Source organism: Dermacentor silvarum, chromosome 1 (genome assembly GCF_013339745.2).
Source record: "Dermacentor silvarum isolate Dsil-2018 chromosome 1, BIME_Dsil_1.4, whole genome shotgun sequence".
In the NCBI taxonomy this organism is placed as follows: Eukaryota; Metazoa; Arthropoda; class Arachnida; order Ixodida; family Ixodidae; genus Dermacentor; species Dermacentor silvarum.
The window spans coordinates 194,067,402-194,083,306 of NC_051154.1; the positions used below are offsets into that span (position 1 = coordinate 194,067,402).

General features: G+C 46.6%; 1 protein-coding gene across 3 annotated transcripts in view; it reads left to right on the forward strand.

Moving 5' to 3' along the window:
• LOC119436593 (histone-lysine N-methyltransferase SMYD3) overlaps positions 1-8,142 on the forward strand; it is a 44,883-nt gene extending 36,741 nt beyond the window's left edge. For all 3 annotated transcript variants that reach the window (XM_037703486.2, XM_037703490.2, XM_037703488.2), the window contains one exon: positions 7,788-8,142. In XM_037703486.2, the coding sequence (XP_037559414.1) occupies positions 7,788-7,916 (129 nt within the window). In that variant the 3' untranslated portion in view covers positions 7,917-8,142. The remainder of the gene's footprint in view (positions 1-7,787) is intronic.
• Positions 8,143-15,905: the final 7,763 nt, after the last annotated feature.

Consider the following 15,905-nt stretch of genomic DNA (forward strand, 5'->3'; position numbering starts at 1 on the left):
CAGTCATTCCAGACCGCGACTTGCAAAATGGCACACAACAATACATGATGGGCGTGCTGTCCAAAAGCACCACGAGAGGCGCTGAACGTCAGGCACAAAAAGTATGTTGCCGGAACTCACTGTGGAATGTAGGCCTGGTTTGAAGCGTGCTGCGTCCGGCAGCTGCACAGATTCCTCGCGCGATTCTTCACGCGACAAGCTCCTTGAAGCATTTGTACATAGCGAGAAAGCCAGACTGTCCCAACATGCGCGCGCTTGCACTACCTCGCCGCTTCATACCACCCGAGGGGGTAACAGGAGCAAAGGCTGGGTCAATCTGGGCACAGCTTGTCCGCATTACACAGTACGCTTTCAGAAAGCGCTCCGCTCACTGAAGACCGGCTGAGTTGGCTCGCAATGCCCTCTCGCGGAGCTCGCCCGTCTTGGCTGTGTAGAAACAAGTCTATTGCACTCGCGGTGCCTGCTCAGGCTGTGTAAAGAGACTGTGTACACATACTCTAGACCGGCCATGATTTGAGATCGCTCAGTCCACATGCCCTTGAACTGCTTTCCCCAGACAAGCGTGGCAGTACCATCTATAAATGCAAGGCATTTCATATTTCTTGCAGTTTCCCAGCGCTCACTTATTTGCGTTATTTAATTACTGTAATGAGCTTGCTATACCTGTATGTCAAAGTTGTACATTCGAAATTCGGTTCCCCACCTCTTTGGCGACGCTGATAATCTTCTACACTGTAAGGACTGCCATCAAGTGCAGCTCTCGTGATCCGAGTTCTGGTTTGCTGGTGCCGCGTGCTCTATTCGCCAGCTGCTAACACAGTGTAAGTGCGAAATGGCAATCCGGGAAGAGGAGGAAAAAGGGAGACCATGAAAGAAGGATTCCAGTCCCAACATGCGCAGGTGGGGTTTCCCAGGAGATAACGAAACTTTACACCGCGGAGAATCTTGCTGTGAAGTGTGGCTTCACGTCACCACCCTGCCCACTGCCCTGAAGCCACACCTCAAGGCAACATTTTGCATATAATCCGGACCCTGACTTTACTGCAAAATTTTTCTAATCTTTGGTCTGAGTTATATGCCCAAAAATATGGTACCTGCGTGCGCTCAGCATCGCTGCGAATACGCAACCGTGCGATCAGTGTTAACGCGCAAGATCGGCACAGATAAGCACGCGAACATATTGACGGCGAGCTTCCCGCGACATCTTGTCACCAGCCACTCTGCTGGTCGCACGGTTTAGGCCGCACCGTTTCGTCGTAAGTTGGCAGCCAAAGTTGCGGTTTCATGCCAGTCAAGATGACGGCAGCTTTGTTCGTGGCCGCCGTGTTTGCGGCATCGCGTGTGCGGTTCATGCCCGAAACGTATGGCATCCGAAATTTTGCTTATTATCATTCTGAATTTATTATGTTTAGTTTAGAAAGAAGGTCCCATTGCAGTCTTGAATTTGGAACCTCCTTCTGTATATTAACATCCTGTAATCTTTCTAATCATCACAATAAAACTTATTCTGATTCTAGGGTAGGTGGTAGGCAGGTGGGCAAGGCAGGCAAGTCCGAAAAATCGAGCGCTGGAAAAATTGGTCGATGACTGTATTTGACATTTTTGTTACCAGAATATATATTTCGAGGCACCTGCAAACAAAACATCGCTTCGGTTTAACAGATACCAAGTTGGATACCACATTTTCGATTTCGTTATAGCAGTAGAATACTCCATTGAAATGCATGGCTAACCAAACTATAAACTTACTTTGTTATATCCGATAATTCGTTATATCGAGGTTCGACTATATATGTCTCACAGACACGTTCTTTTGCACCTGGTAATCTTTCAACTCCATGAAATATAAATTGGTGGCACGCCAGAGTAGTGCCCATGTGCAACCATATTGTCACACGGAACAATTTCCGTTGCTTCATTCATCTTCGCCTTTATTGCATCAATTTTCCATTCAGCTACAGCGGCGGGGGGCTCCGTGGCCCAAGACCCCTCCGAAGTCCCTCCCCCTCCCTCCCCCCGAAAGTGTCATTACCAGGGTTCTGTTACTCACATCATTTGAGGGTTCTTTTGAGTTGCCTTTACCTTTTCACTAAAAATTTTATTGTGGCTAAAAGCTTATTGCATCATTGTAGGAGCGGACGTGCGCGGCATTTAATTTATACTTTTGCTGTATTTCTTAAAATCCTGACCATAGGAGGACAAGCGCGTTAGAAGCACCAGCGGCAGCTACCTCATCTGTATTTGGCCAGCTCGCGCAATCGGTGAATGTGTTCGAAGCCGCGAAGGAAGCAGAGGAGGCAGGCACCTAGAGAAGAGAATCGCACGCCGGGGAAAGTACGAAGGAGCGCGCTGAGCGCGACAGAGCTACTCTATATGCTCCCCTTGGGGAGCAGAGTTGCGCATCTGATTGAACTTGCTGCTCGCGCCCCTATTCGCCAAATCTGCTCACATGCGCAAAAAGCATCATTTTGAGGAAAAGCCAACTTCATGGCTGTGCCTGCACGATAGAGTTTCTATGGCCTGCACTGCCGCCCGCCGCACCACCTGGCCTTCTCGGAATGAAGGAGCAAGCACGCTCGGCAGCTGAGCTAGCTGAGCCACATCGTATCCTGCATTGAAGAGGAGTGGCTTTTCTGCTTAACACGGATGCATTGGCGGGCAAGATGGCGGACCTATGCACAACTCTGTTCCCGTAGGGAGCATTTGCAGTAACTCTAGTGCGCGAGGCAAAGTAACGCCACCTAGAGGAAAGCCTAGGTGATGTTGAGCCAAGGGGGAAGGAGAAACGAGGCGAAGCATCGCGGAAGAGGAAGGTAGGCAGAGGCACGCCGGGTTGACCTCCTTTGCAGTAGCTACAGGTTTTGTTTGAGATACAGACGTACCGGGTTTGTCACGTGATAAGATCATCCTCGCGCGTCGTACATTGTGTGTGCGAGTGAAAGCGAGCGACGGTGAGCAGACAATGGCTCAATCTCGCGTGCGCAAGGGAGGAAACGCTACGCCTTCCGTCGCGCATGGCACTGGGGGAGGGGAGGTGAAAATTTCAACATTTCCACTGTGAACATCATGCACAGGCAAAATATATTTAAATATATACACAGGACAAACTTTATTATATATTTAAAGAGAAGGAGGTAGCCAACTAAATTATTTCTAATGGTATGGATTAGAGCACTGCACGGGCCAATTTTTTCATCCCGGGCCCGTTTTACGTTGGGCTGCCCGCCCGAGCCCGACCAAAAGTTTTATGACGAGACCCGGGCCTGGCCCGAGCGGAAATAATCTATGTTACCAGCCCGGCCCAGCCCGCCACCCCTTTACCTAAGGCCCGAGCCCGGCTCGAAACCGGCCCGAACCTGGCCCGAGACCGAAAAAGACATTGAGCGTCAAGCATTGCTACGTTATGTGCGAAACTGCGCTCTACGGGGAACACTAATATATTTCGCATATATAGTTTGCTACGCGGACGCTGGCGGACGCCCAGTTTTTGTCGCAGAACGTCTATGCAGTACATTTTTTTTTTAGATGTTTTAGTTGCTTTAGTACGCCCATGATTCTTGACGGCCGGTACCAAATGCAGTTTTAGCCAGGTGAACTGCTGTTTTTACCACTGTCTTCTAAAAGTAACTGATATCTCTGCAACATGAAGCTACATAAGAAAATGTTATTATTGATATTGTGTCATTTTACGCGCGCTTCTTGTTGGTGGATATTGATCAGGGACAATGATCGAAGACAACATTAGAGTGAAATAAACCAGGTTTATTAACTGCGTGGCGCGAAGAATGACCAATGTATTTCTAGGTAAATAAATGAAAGGGTACAGAGACATATATATTCATGATATTTGTGCAAGGGAAGAAATAAATATTCTAAATGCACAAATTGAAAAAGTGAGAACTCCCGACCCCGAATAAGTGCATGTGTTTGCAGTAACACACTTATTAGTAAATACTGCACATAGAATTCTCATTCACAGAAATAATATTAATGGCAGGCAAAACCATATATATATATGTACAAGTGTTTGATATACTGTACGACACCAAATAGTCGTTTGCATTCGAATGTAACGCATAACAGCACTATTGAAGTCTCAAAGGTGAGTGACCGATGCAAGTGAGGACTGTACGTCGTTATTCTGAATGATTGTGCTGCTGGAGAGTCATTCTGTTCAAACAGCGCAAAATACGACGGAAGAAGAAAAGGGAAGTACACAGGGAGTAGCACTGCTAGCTTCCAGCTGTGCCGGGGCAACAGATTTTTCAGAGTCGAGACGCGCGAGGGGATAACTCGCTGCACGTTACATGCACTCCACCAGAAAGTCCAAGTCTGGCCCGGGCCCGCGTCAAAAAACCCGAGTCCGCCCAAGCCCGTGAAAAAAATTGGCTGTGGTTTAGCTCTGGTTAAACCTAGTTGAGTAGCGATAGCTACAGACCCCCGGCTGTGCTTAGGCTTCGCTTGTAGTTGGACATGTTGTTATTAACCCTTTGCGGTCCGAAACTTTTACCCGCTTTCCAGCTGTCCTGGTCCGAAACTATTTTGCCAGTTTGTGGCACCACGAAGAAAAACACAAACTGTGGAAGAAAAACTAACAGGATATTCATTTTTTCTCTTGCATTCTGCAGGCAACTCCTCTACCGATATTTGAGCAGCGTGTGATACCGCTCGAAGCATTCTCCCGGGTGCAGGCCAGGGTTACTGCAGGTTTTGCTGAAAAACACAGTTTCCCTCCTGCCTCCGTTTGTTTTTCGATCGCCACAAACAGCACAGTCTTTGCTATTTCGACCTGGGAGCTTGCAGATGAAATGGCTCCTCCCATCTAGCCTTTCCTCGCACTCCTTCCGCGCAGACGGGCCCCGCTTTTTGTCTCTAGCCCTCACGTCACCCACCAGCTGTTGGATGAGGTTACGGCGGTACTGCAGGTGTAGCTGTAGCTTTCTCACCATTATTCTGCAGCTGTGTGTGCCTCAAAATAAAGCTATTGACAATGGAAACCTCTAGAAGCCAGAAAAAAAAAGCTTTCGCCACCATTTCATTGTCTTTCGACAAAATGTCTCCGCCGCCGTCGTCTTCGTCACTCGCTTCTGCCGAATCACTGTCATCACTATCTGATGGAGGCACGTAATTCTCTTCCTCACTGAAGTCATCATCGCTTTCACTAAATGCACCACCGTAAAACGCACGCGGTGAAAAAGAGGTCATGCTTCTCAGCGAACCGCGCGAAGGTGCGGTTCCGCGCGCAATGAGAACGCTCTGGTATCCAGAAGCCATGCTGAACATTGTGCTGAACCCTAGTGCAAAAAGAAGTAAACTTCAACAAACAAAGTTTACTTATCCCTCAAGAGATGGCGCATCATGTATACAAAGAATGCGCAAGAATCGCAGTGAGAAAAACCGCGAAATTTAACTCCCGAACACCCTTGTCGGGCGGTGCCCGACAGTGGACCGCTACGGCCGTGTTGCGTTGTCGGGCCCTGCCCGACAACGGACCACAAAGGGTTAAACTTAGTGGTTTCCCACTAGACTAAGAAAGGAGAGACATTGTGGTCAACCAACGGGTAAAACTGTATTTTTCACACCAATGAATACGCTTCTATGATCCGTAAAGTAATGGGCTTTTGTGGCGACATCATAAATGGCGTAGTTAGACTCATCAAAGTTCCGCTTCATTTCTACGGCGATCCCTGGCCTCCTTCAGGCTGGCCGACTTCTCACCATCCATACTGCCCCTCAACTATGGCTGCGGCAACGCGAGCTCTCCCCTTCTATACTCCCGGTTATCACAGCTGCGGAGCGCAGGGTGTGACGTCATACAGAGGGCGCAGCGAGCGCCCAATGGCTAAAACCCCTTGATGTTGGAAAGTAGTGGCACTCTTTGATCTACACCGCGACACCCTCGCCGGCGCTGTTAACCTCCTCCTCTTTTTCTCCCCCTCTTTCGCGGAGCCGGCGCATCTGCCACGCTGAATGGCTGTGGCGCGCGATATGACCTTGTCAGGTAACCCTGAAGTCACGAAAACGGAGTGAAACATTCTTTCGCGCGCTTTTAGTTCCTCCCGCCCGCCATGCGCCTTCCAAGCGGTGGTCGCCCCGCCGCTCCGAGCGTGCGTTTCCTAAGTTTTCCCGTGGTTCCGTAGGAATCTGGGCTTCGTTCTCCGTGGAAATGCCTTGCTGCTGTGCGTTTAAATGCAGCAGCAGGTCAGAGAAAGGGCTAGCATTATTTTCTATCCCCCGGGAAGAACGGAATGTCGTGCACCGGAAGCAGTGGCTCCATAACATCGGGAGAAAGGATTTAGCCCCTTCTAAGCACGTCGTTCTTGCGAGGTGATTGTTTCCGCTTTCCTTATTTTGGTAGGTGAAGTTGCATGGCGATTTTAATTCCCTTTGCATAGCCAGACTCTTCATTCAGTTCAACACAGAGCACCTATAACTGTGGATATATTTTTTCTTTTTTTTAATTGAGTCGCTGAACTTTTTATTGGCTCTTCGTGCCGTGCCAAAGTTTTTTTTTTTGTGTTTTCGCACGTGCGTTAGTTTCCAAGTGCACGTAATTTATGAGTTAATAGCTGTAACTCCTATTCTGTAATTGTGTGTGTGCGCATGTGCGTGTGTGTATGTGTGTGAGTGAGCGCCGAGTTGAAATACTTCGTAGTTAACGTGGCACTTTTTTTCAAACCACCTACCGGTCCGGTCCGCAACCTTTGGCGCCGCCTAGGTCATTCTGTAGTTCAATGGCGTCAGTTATGAAACACTGGTAGCGATTTTCATTGTGCGAAAAAGCACGAATAACAATTATTCAGTTGAATTAAGCCAAACAATTGTTCTCTTTCCTGCATATAGGCTTATGAACGTGAGTTGATTAAGCGAAAGTAAAGTCAATTAACAACCGCTCAATGATATCTTAGCAGCCGTCGTGAAGTATATAGCCGTACGCAAGAAAGCTAAGTTATACGTATCTGGCATGTGTTATTCGTGGATGCTTATAACGTACAAGCCATGCGCTTTTCATAATCTCCCTGAACTCTGATACACTTTTACATCTTGAATGCTGTAAGTTGATTATCAATTGCCATAGTCTTAGAAGTTTCCCTGTGAGCAATCAGCCTCTTTTTTTCTTTTTTTTAGAGACTTAGGGTAGTCCCAGAAGTGATGGAATACAATTTCTCATTGTTTCATCGTTACGGAATAGAGGCGCGTACGTTAAGTTCTGTATTGCCTGTTTCGCAAACACAGCACGTATTTTGCACAGTGACATTGGTACAAAGGCTTTTGGCCCTACAGCTGAACAGTGCAGTCGTTCATCAGCATTGCTCAATGGGACGCAGGTACATTGTATGACACATCACGAAGCAAAAGTCCTCTCTGTGCAATCACGTACCGAATGTCCTGTTTCACAGTCAGTTGAGCGTCAGTCGTAGAATCAAGAGAGCCTATGTCCAATTCCAGCTCCGATGTGTATTTATTTATTTATTTATTTATTTATTTATTAATTTATTTATTTGTAATAATGCATACCATTGCCTGTCAATATTTTCTATTACACACAAGATAACTTTCTATTATGGGCAACTGCTTGCAACACGAAAGGTATTTGCATGGCTTCCTTGACAATGCTTTTTATTGTGATGGAGCCAGATTTGATCAATTATCTCAATTATGGACATGCAGACACCTGCAAAACTGTGTCGAGACCAGTACATAGAGGCTGTTGCCTGAAAAAAGGTTAAAATTTAATGTTGTAAATGATATAATTTATGTTCTAAGTCTGTTTGTGTAATTTACAGGCTGAAGCTGTGCTGGCTGTCAGTCATGGGCGTTCTCACTCGCTCTACAAACATCTGGAGGAAGCATACCTCCACTGCAAGATAGAAGTGGAAAATCCAGGAAAGGGGGAGGCCATCACAGTTAAATAACATCGGTAGACACACTCACATTGAAGTGTGGTATACCTTCTCATCTGCATATTTTAATGTCGTGAAAGGGCCAATATTTTTTTACGCATGTTTAAACCGTGCAACAGATTAAACAGATTTCTTTGTTCAAGTCATGCAGAATTTATTGGAGTGTGCCAAATGTTTTGATGCATTCTTATGGAATGTGCTAGAAGTAAAAAAATGAAATAAAGCTTGCACGCATCTACCTGTTTGAGCATTCTTAATTTATTTAAAAGACCCTAGGCCACCCTTGAGCATGGTGAGTAATGGCATTGAACAAGTATGTAAAACATGCCCGTGAACATTCAGACCAGAACCATATTTATATTCATTATAGTAAAACAAATTAGAGTGCAATAAACACACCCACATACACCAACACGCACAATCACTCCAACAAGACCCCCCAGACACCTGTGTTGGGGGGTCTTAAATCTAATTTGTTTTGCCATAATGAGTTACCAACTAGCACAACCGCAAGTTCTGAGATTTATATTCAAGATTTAATTTAGAACTATGCATTGTGTAGAGCTTGTGATTGAAATTCGAAGCCAAGCTCATAGAATCTTTTGTGAGCAGCATGTGTGCTGCATTCCAAACATGTCACATCACAAACGGCAGAGAACACTCCCAATGGGCGAGAGAAAGAGGGCACAGCTGGCATGAAAACAAAAATCTGAGGACACCTAAGCACTTATGAGTTGCGAATGCGAAAGCAATAATGTCCAATTGAACGCCGCACACCGAAGAGGAATGTGTGCGTGTGACCATGGCTCTGGCTGGGAGCGCGCTGTATCGAGAGTGAAAGAGCGCGGCGTTTGCTTTGAAATTTCAGCTGTCTTCGCGGTGCCATAATACTTTGTACAGACAATTATGTCTGCATGTCATGTATACGCTGCGCTAAAGATGGCCAAACCTGGTGAGGGGCCCTTTAAGGCAAAAGATAAGTCACGGGGAAACTCCTCTGGGAGTTGTCCAAGTATGCGTAAGCATTGTGCCACTTGCTCATCTCCATGCAGCCCGGTGTCATTATCAATGTTATGAAACTTGATCTGACCTGTATAAACGACAGCGCTGCGGCGACATGAACTGCTGCGGACGGCGGCGCAAGGTGAATTGATGGCCCAAGCGAACTACGCAGGTGGCGGCGCCAGGTGCGCTGATGACGTTCCGATCATTATAAGCCATTATCGCTCTTTAGTGCCTTAACCATCTGCGTCGAACCATTATGAACCGTGATCAACTGTAGTCCGGTGGCGTTTGGCGCGGCTGCACGGGCCCTATCTTGAAAGCGATCTGCGATGGGGACAGAGTGCGGCGAGTGCTGATAGCGTCAAGTGCACTGTGTTTTCGCCACTTAGTTCGCATTGAAGCAAGGCGCGCGGGCCCTATCTTGAAAGTGATCAGCGATGGGAATGCCGCTTAGTTCGCGTTGAAGCGAGAGACAGCACGAAGGTCAATTCTCTCGCTGCTGTAGGCCCTATCTTGAAAGTGATCGTTCTGACTGACGGACGGACGGGTTACCAAACGCTTACGCATTTAAAAATTAATTGCGTGTGATATACTTAGAAAGAATGTCAGTAGGACCAACTCCTCCAGCGTCAGTCACATGCGGAGAACAAGGGAGGCATGTCAAGCCTGCAAGTCTTGTAGTGGGATTTGTTCCTGACCAAGATGATCACCAATGATATAATCATTCTGCACTGTAGGCCTAAATCAGCTGCAGGGATAAGAGTCATTGAAGTGAACTACATTAAAAGCTCGATGATAGGATTACGGTTGATACGAATTCCGGATAATACGAATTTATCAGTGGAGGTTTTGTTCTGTGCAGTCTTCAAATTTTATGGAGATACGAACACCGTTTTCACTCCATTGCGCATTATGCGAATTCTTAGAGTAGAGACTGCCGGCAGTAACGTGATTCAAAAGCTGTAAGCCCTTTTTTTTTTACGTTCCACTGGTAAATAGCTGGTGCTTAATCGCCCAGTCCCATCACTGTTGACGAGGGGCAAGGCACTATTGTGACACCGCTCATTGGTGTCGGTGTCTTTCGCACAGTAGCCATAGGTGTAACCTGGTCAACTGGCCAACCCCTGGCGGTATGGTGCAACATTAGTCCCAATTCGCCCTCTCTGCGTCCTGCTCTACTTCCTTTTGTTGTTTATTTCCTCAGTGTCTGCATCACCAACACTGACATAGTCTTTCACCCACTGCGGCTGCATGGATTCTGTAAACACCGAGCCACGGAATCCTCCACGACGTTGCACCAGAGCACGCACGATAGTTCGCTTCATATTCGCAAGCATCGAGCCACAGAAGTCAATGCTAGTGATGGCGACCTGTTCAGCAGCGACGAATTAACGGCAACATACGTCAGTCAAAACGCTTCACGCAGTGGTCAAGCATACACCTGAGAATGTTTGGGAGAGAACACCAGGCCAGAGAGAGACATTAGGGATACGTTTGTGAGGCCATACGCCTAGCATGCATGCTACGTACTTTAGATGACGAGGTTAATGCATTAAATGAACTATGCATTACGCATACGTAGCACACACATAACATACACAAGTAACAACACAAAACATCCGGTGGATGTTCCGGAAAGATCCAAACGTCCTAGCTTTTTATTGGATATACTGAGCACGTCCACAGCACCATGCCCACGATGAATTTTAAGCACAACATCTACTGCTGGGCTTAACGTGAACCTAACTTTAAATATATCCGAGCAACATCCTCAGCAGAATATTCTTGGGACATTGCTTCCACGTGTGTTTATTTGGGAGCTTCATGCTTGCCCGATCAAAATTGAGTATAATCAAAAACGAAATACAAATGGCACTCTGCAAAAAAAAAAAAAAAACTTCAATTTGTAGACCATTTTGGTTGAAACATTATTATTGTTATTATGTTATTGGTCGTGGTGTCCAAAGCGCATCTTCCACCGACAACTCTCTTCAAGTAAGAGAGGCACATCTTGAAGGCTATGCTATTGTAAGTGCACAGCTCGTGGTGCACCTGAGGTTGTTCGTTTGATGCCGAACTGCTTTTTAATGGTGGCAAGAAACGAAGACGCAATTTTTTTTTTAGATTTCAGAGCACATGAAATCACACGAATATCATAACGGAGCTCTACAATATGGGTTCCCATATCCAAGCTGCATCATGCATATATTAACCCAATTTGTAAATAATGAATTGCCCTCTAATTACAGTGTCTAACAGTAGTGCTTTGGAACACGCCCTGCCATCATTATAAAGTCATCCTCCAATTATGTACAGTCTGTTTCACACTTAAGGGAAATCTCGGAGCGCATTGCATGGCGATGTTGCGAGCGCTGGAGTCAGGTGCCGGACGTAGCTCGCGCAGGCGCAGACGGTCGAGGCGCGTTATCTTAAACCGCGTCGGCTGCTACGGCGGCACGCGCTGGCCGCATCGTCGAGAAGCGTGCTGCTCTCAAGGGCAGTTCATCGTTACTGCAGGCACTAAGCCGATAATGTCAACTAAACGTTGTGCGCACATTTTTGTGTCTCCTTGTCGCTGCGTATTACGGTAGCACACGCAGTGAAGAAATAGGCGTGCACGCACTCAGTATCTCTACCTTTCGAAAGAACAAACGAAGCGTGCTGTCAAAAGAACTGTGTAGAACCCCATTTTTGCCAATGAAGGCTCATAGGTTGGTGTCACACAACATTTAGCTAATGTTATCAGCTCAGTGCCAGCAGTAATGATGAATTGCCCTTGACAGTAGCACGCTTCTCGATGATGCGGCCAGCGCGCGCCATCGTAGCAGTCGACGCGGTTCAAGATAACGTGCCTCGACCGTCTGCGCCTGCGCGAACTACTTCCGGCACCCGACACCAGCGCTCGCCGCAACGTGATGCAATGCGCTCCGAGATTTCCCCCAAGTGTAAAACAGACTGTACCTGGTATGTTCTCAGTATCAATTTGGGAAGGACAAATGGACTTGATCAGGAGCCTTTTAGGAATCATTCAGGACATCCTTAGGATGTACGAACGTCCTGATGCCGACATCCTAGAGACTTACTGAGGATGCATTTGCATTATCTGGGAACCCAGTGACAATGACATCGGATGGATATCTTATGTACTTACATGTACTTCCAGGGATATGTCGAATACGTCCTGCAGACGTCCCTGACATGGCCATTTGGCCGCACTTTTCGTGTCTTGCGGACATCTCTGGCATGTCCTCGTGAGACATTATGAGGCATGCTGCCTACATTTTATGGACATATGCCAGGGCCGTTTGCAGTGTTTGCTAAAATGTCCATTACGGTCACAGCACATGCTGTATGTGTGACAGAGTGGCAGATTAAACGGCCAGAGCGTCCGTGCATTAAGAACAGATACAATGTGTGCACACCGTTCGGAAGGGCAGCATACTCATTCTTCTAGGCCTTTCGCCAAGCGCAAGTGCCTTATTGAACTAAATGAAGTTTTCAAAATGCATTGCGTTAGAAGACTCGTAAAGTACGAAGTACACACAAGCTTCAGACATGATAACTTCTGATTGTAATTCGAACATGCGAGAACATATTATTCTTTACAAGGAAAGCTTCAACTGCAGGACAAATATTCAGGCGTATGTCAAAAAAGTTTCATATTGGATAGTCTTGGGACATCCATGACAGGACATCAGTAGCAGGTCCATGTGTAGTATCCTTGAGATATCCAAAACTAGACGTCCAGCGGATGGCCTATTTGTATTTGAAATGGTGCATGGACATTGGGACATGATCCGAATGTCCTATGGACAAAGTCTTTTTACTGGGAAGCGACTGGACCGAGTGTTTGGTTCAGGCCAGTGCCCCGGAGAAAGACTATTGCCCTTTTGTTGCGCGCAAAGCGCTATATAGCAGTGCTGCTCAGAATATGTTGCAGCTCCTTCGAGCTGCCACGTGAATTTAAAGCAGGTTTGAGGACTGCTCTTGTGGCCGCAAAACGCGTGCAAACGCACGGACCAGGCATGAAGACATCGCGCACGTTTCACACACAGCAGTGTTGCGGAATGGGCGCTCCCATTCCAATTCAATTCCGGGGAATTAGAACTTGCCGCAATTCCATTCAGTTCAATTCCATTCTTTTAATTCCTCAACGTAGGAAAGGCATCTGATAGTTTTATCGAGTTAGCGATGAACGCACCATCAAGCTGATATCATCAGACACATTAAGAACTGCAAAAATACCCAAAACACGTTATCAAAGTCAAGGGATAGTAGCTTGGTGACATATCTCGTGCAGTACAACCACCCTACTATTCTCATAGGGGCAGTTCTCCCGTTACCTATAGTATTTGCATGGTCAGCATGTTTCAACGGCTTGTGATGCTTTCATATTGTTTAAGCTTAAATGTGTTAATGCTGAAATGACGACATAGCGTATTTTTATGCTGACAAAAGTAGTGTTCAAGAAGACCTTATATTCCCTAAGCAGCTTTGTCACGCGTCTATAGCGGTCGTGAATATGGAGAAAACTAAGATTTGGTTAATTGGGGGAACAGAACCCTCCAGATCTGGTGGTATTAGTTGGAACAGTGCACCGCTCTAGCATCTTGTGCCTTTGCATCCAATACGGAACACACGGCCGCACTGCTCATCACCACTCACGTATGTCAAGCGAGTACGATGTGAGACGGCGCGCAAGCTGGTATGCGAAAGCTTTCAGTGAACACAAATATCGCGCCAGCGTACGTCAATACGCATCATAACTTATAGAAGCGCTTTTTGGAATATGCGTCCGAGTCGCCGACGGTGCTAGAAGCAAAAACACAGAACACACACACATGCACGCACGCACACACACACAGGGTATGCCGCTGCCGTAGTTTCGCACGATGGATACCAACAACATGGAGCCGTGGTTACGCGAAGAATCGAGAACAGAATTGTAGTAGGCGCGTTGCTTATAAATGTGCCATGCTCGTAATCAGCCAAGCCATCTTAAAAATACTGCTTTATGGTTAAATTCGAGGCTGTGACTTAAGTTTTAACGTGGGCTGGTTGGTTCTTCAGCATGTTTTGACAAAAAACAGCGCGTAGATGGAAAAGCGCTCTATTTTCAGAAAAAGACAATTCCATTCCCATTCCATTCCGGGCAAAAGGCGCTTAATTCCATTCCATTCCTCTAAGCGTTGTCGCCATTCCATTCCGGGGTCGCGAGAATGTGGAATGATTCCGGAGTCATTCCAATTCCCGAGCGGTAACTCCGCAACACTGACACACAGGCAGTGTGTCAGAACGTAACGAAAACAAAAACGAAGCAAAACGATATTTTTGACCGTAACTGAAACGTTATTTATTATTTTGTTTTGGAGTGAAACCGAAATGTTTTGATCGGTTTTCGGTTCAAGGGGAAAGTCAGCAATCCGAAACAACCAACGTCAGGCAATGTCAGAATTAGCGCGTATCTCAGGGGTCCGCATATATAAACGTGTATCTCGGGCAGGTATAGTGTGTGTAATAGCCGGTCGAGCGCTCCACTAATCTAAGCCTGCAGCTCGGTGCACTAGCAGATCGGCATCGTAGCAAAACTCAGGGCTTGCGTACTAAGAGCTTATCGTTTCGTTTTCTACGGGTACAACACTTTGTTACCGAAGTTTTATCCTTCGTTTGGGTTCGTTTAAGTTCATTTTATTGGAACACAGCGGTCTCGAATTACGGCGAGTACACTCGATGACGTGCTGTGTCTGAGATCATGCTCAAGGCACTGATCATGATCCCAGAATTCAGAATTCATTTATTGAGAAAAATAAATACTGTGTTTTTATCGTTGCTGATACGAAAATTTTTGCACGCGGACTAAAACCGTTATGAACCGTTGCTGCTCTTTTTTTTTTTTTTTTTCGTTCCAGAGCAGAACCGGAACGGAACTTTTTTTCAGTGGAACGAAACTAAAACCAGAACGAAAAACATTTCGTTCCGACATCCTACACACAGGCGATTGCGCCATGGAAGGCCATCTGGTATGTGAAAATCACATTTTTGGACGATAATTCGAATGGTTGCACAGTATCGTTGCGCATCACACCAGAAAGTACGTTGAGAGCGCCATACGACGGACTCGCAAGCGTTGATCCCGTCCCTTAGAGAAAGGCGCGGACACCAGTTACGATGAGTCGCCTTGTGCCACTTATTATTATCACACATCACAATACCACGGCCGTGTACGGAGCTAGGGCCATTAATATATTGTATCACCCGTACCGTCGTTTTCGTTGGCAAAGCGTTTTCTCGGCTTTTCGAGCACCGTTCGGCACGATCCTGGTCGACACGGCGTCATATCGACCGTAACTTCTAGTCGCTGACGCTTATTCGGGATTCTGATTTCATTTATTTGTTTGTTTATTTTATGGGTGGAGGGAGGCAGCAGATGGAAGGACCTAGGCGCACTGTATACTATCAGCTAGAAGGGATCACATCTATATACTGTATACATATCTGCGATGAACTTGAGTCCATATTGGACATTTCTGTCTCATTTGCCGTCGATTTACAACCCAGATTCCGACCAGGGCGGAATTAAATTTCGACTTCAGATTATGTATATGTACGGTTTTCATCACGTGACAAGAGCCACTAAGAAACATTGTAATGGCGTGGCAGATCGGCCCGCGGCGCAAGCGCGAACACTGGCCTAATTAGCAGGGTCAAACGCATTGACAGCGAAAGCTGAAGAGGCCAAGAAAAGCTGAAAGCGGCTGCATCACAAAGTAGAAAAACCCATATGCTCGGAAAAACGTTTTAGTGGTCGTGCTTAGATCATAAACAATCTAGCCGAACCTCCCAGTGAAAACGCTTCGTGTGTAGGACATCCCAATCATGCCAAAATGTCCGTGCACCATTTCAGAGGCAAATAGGATATCCGATGGACGTCCAGTTGTGGATATCTTGCCACGGACGTCCCAAAGTTATCCCATTGGACCTTCGGCATACACGTGA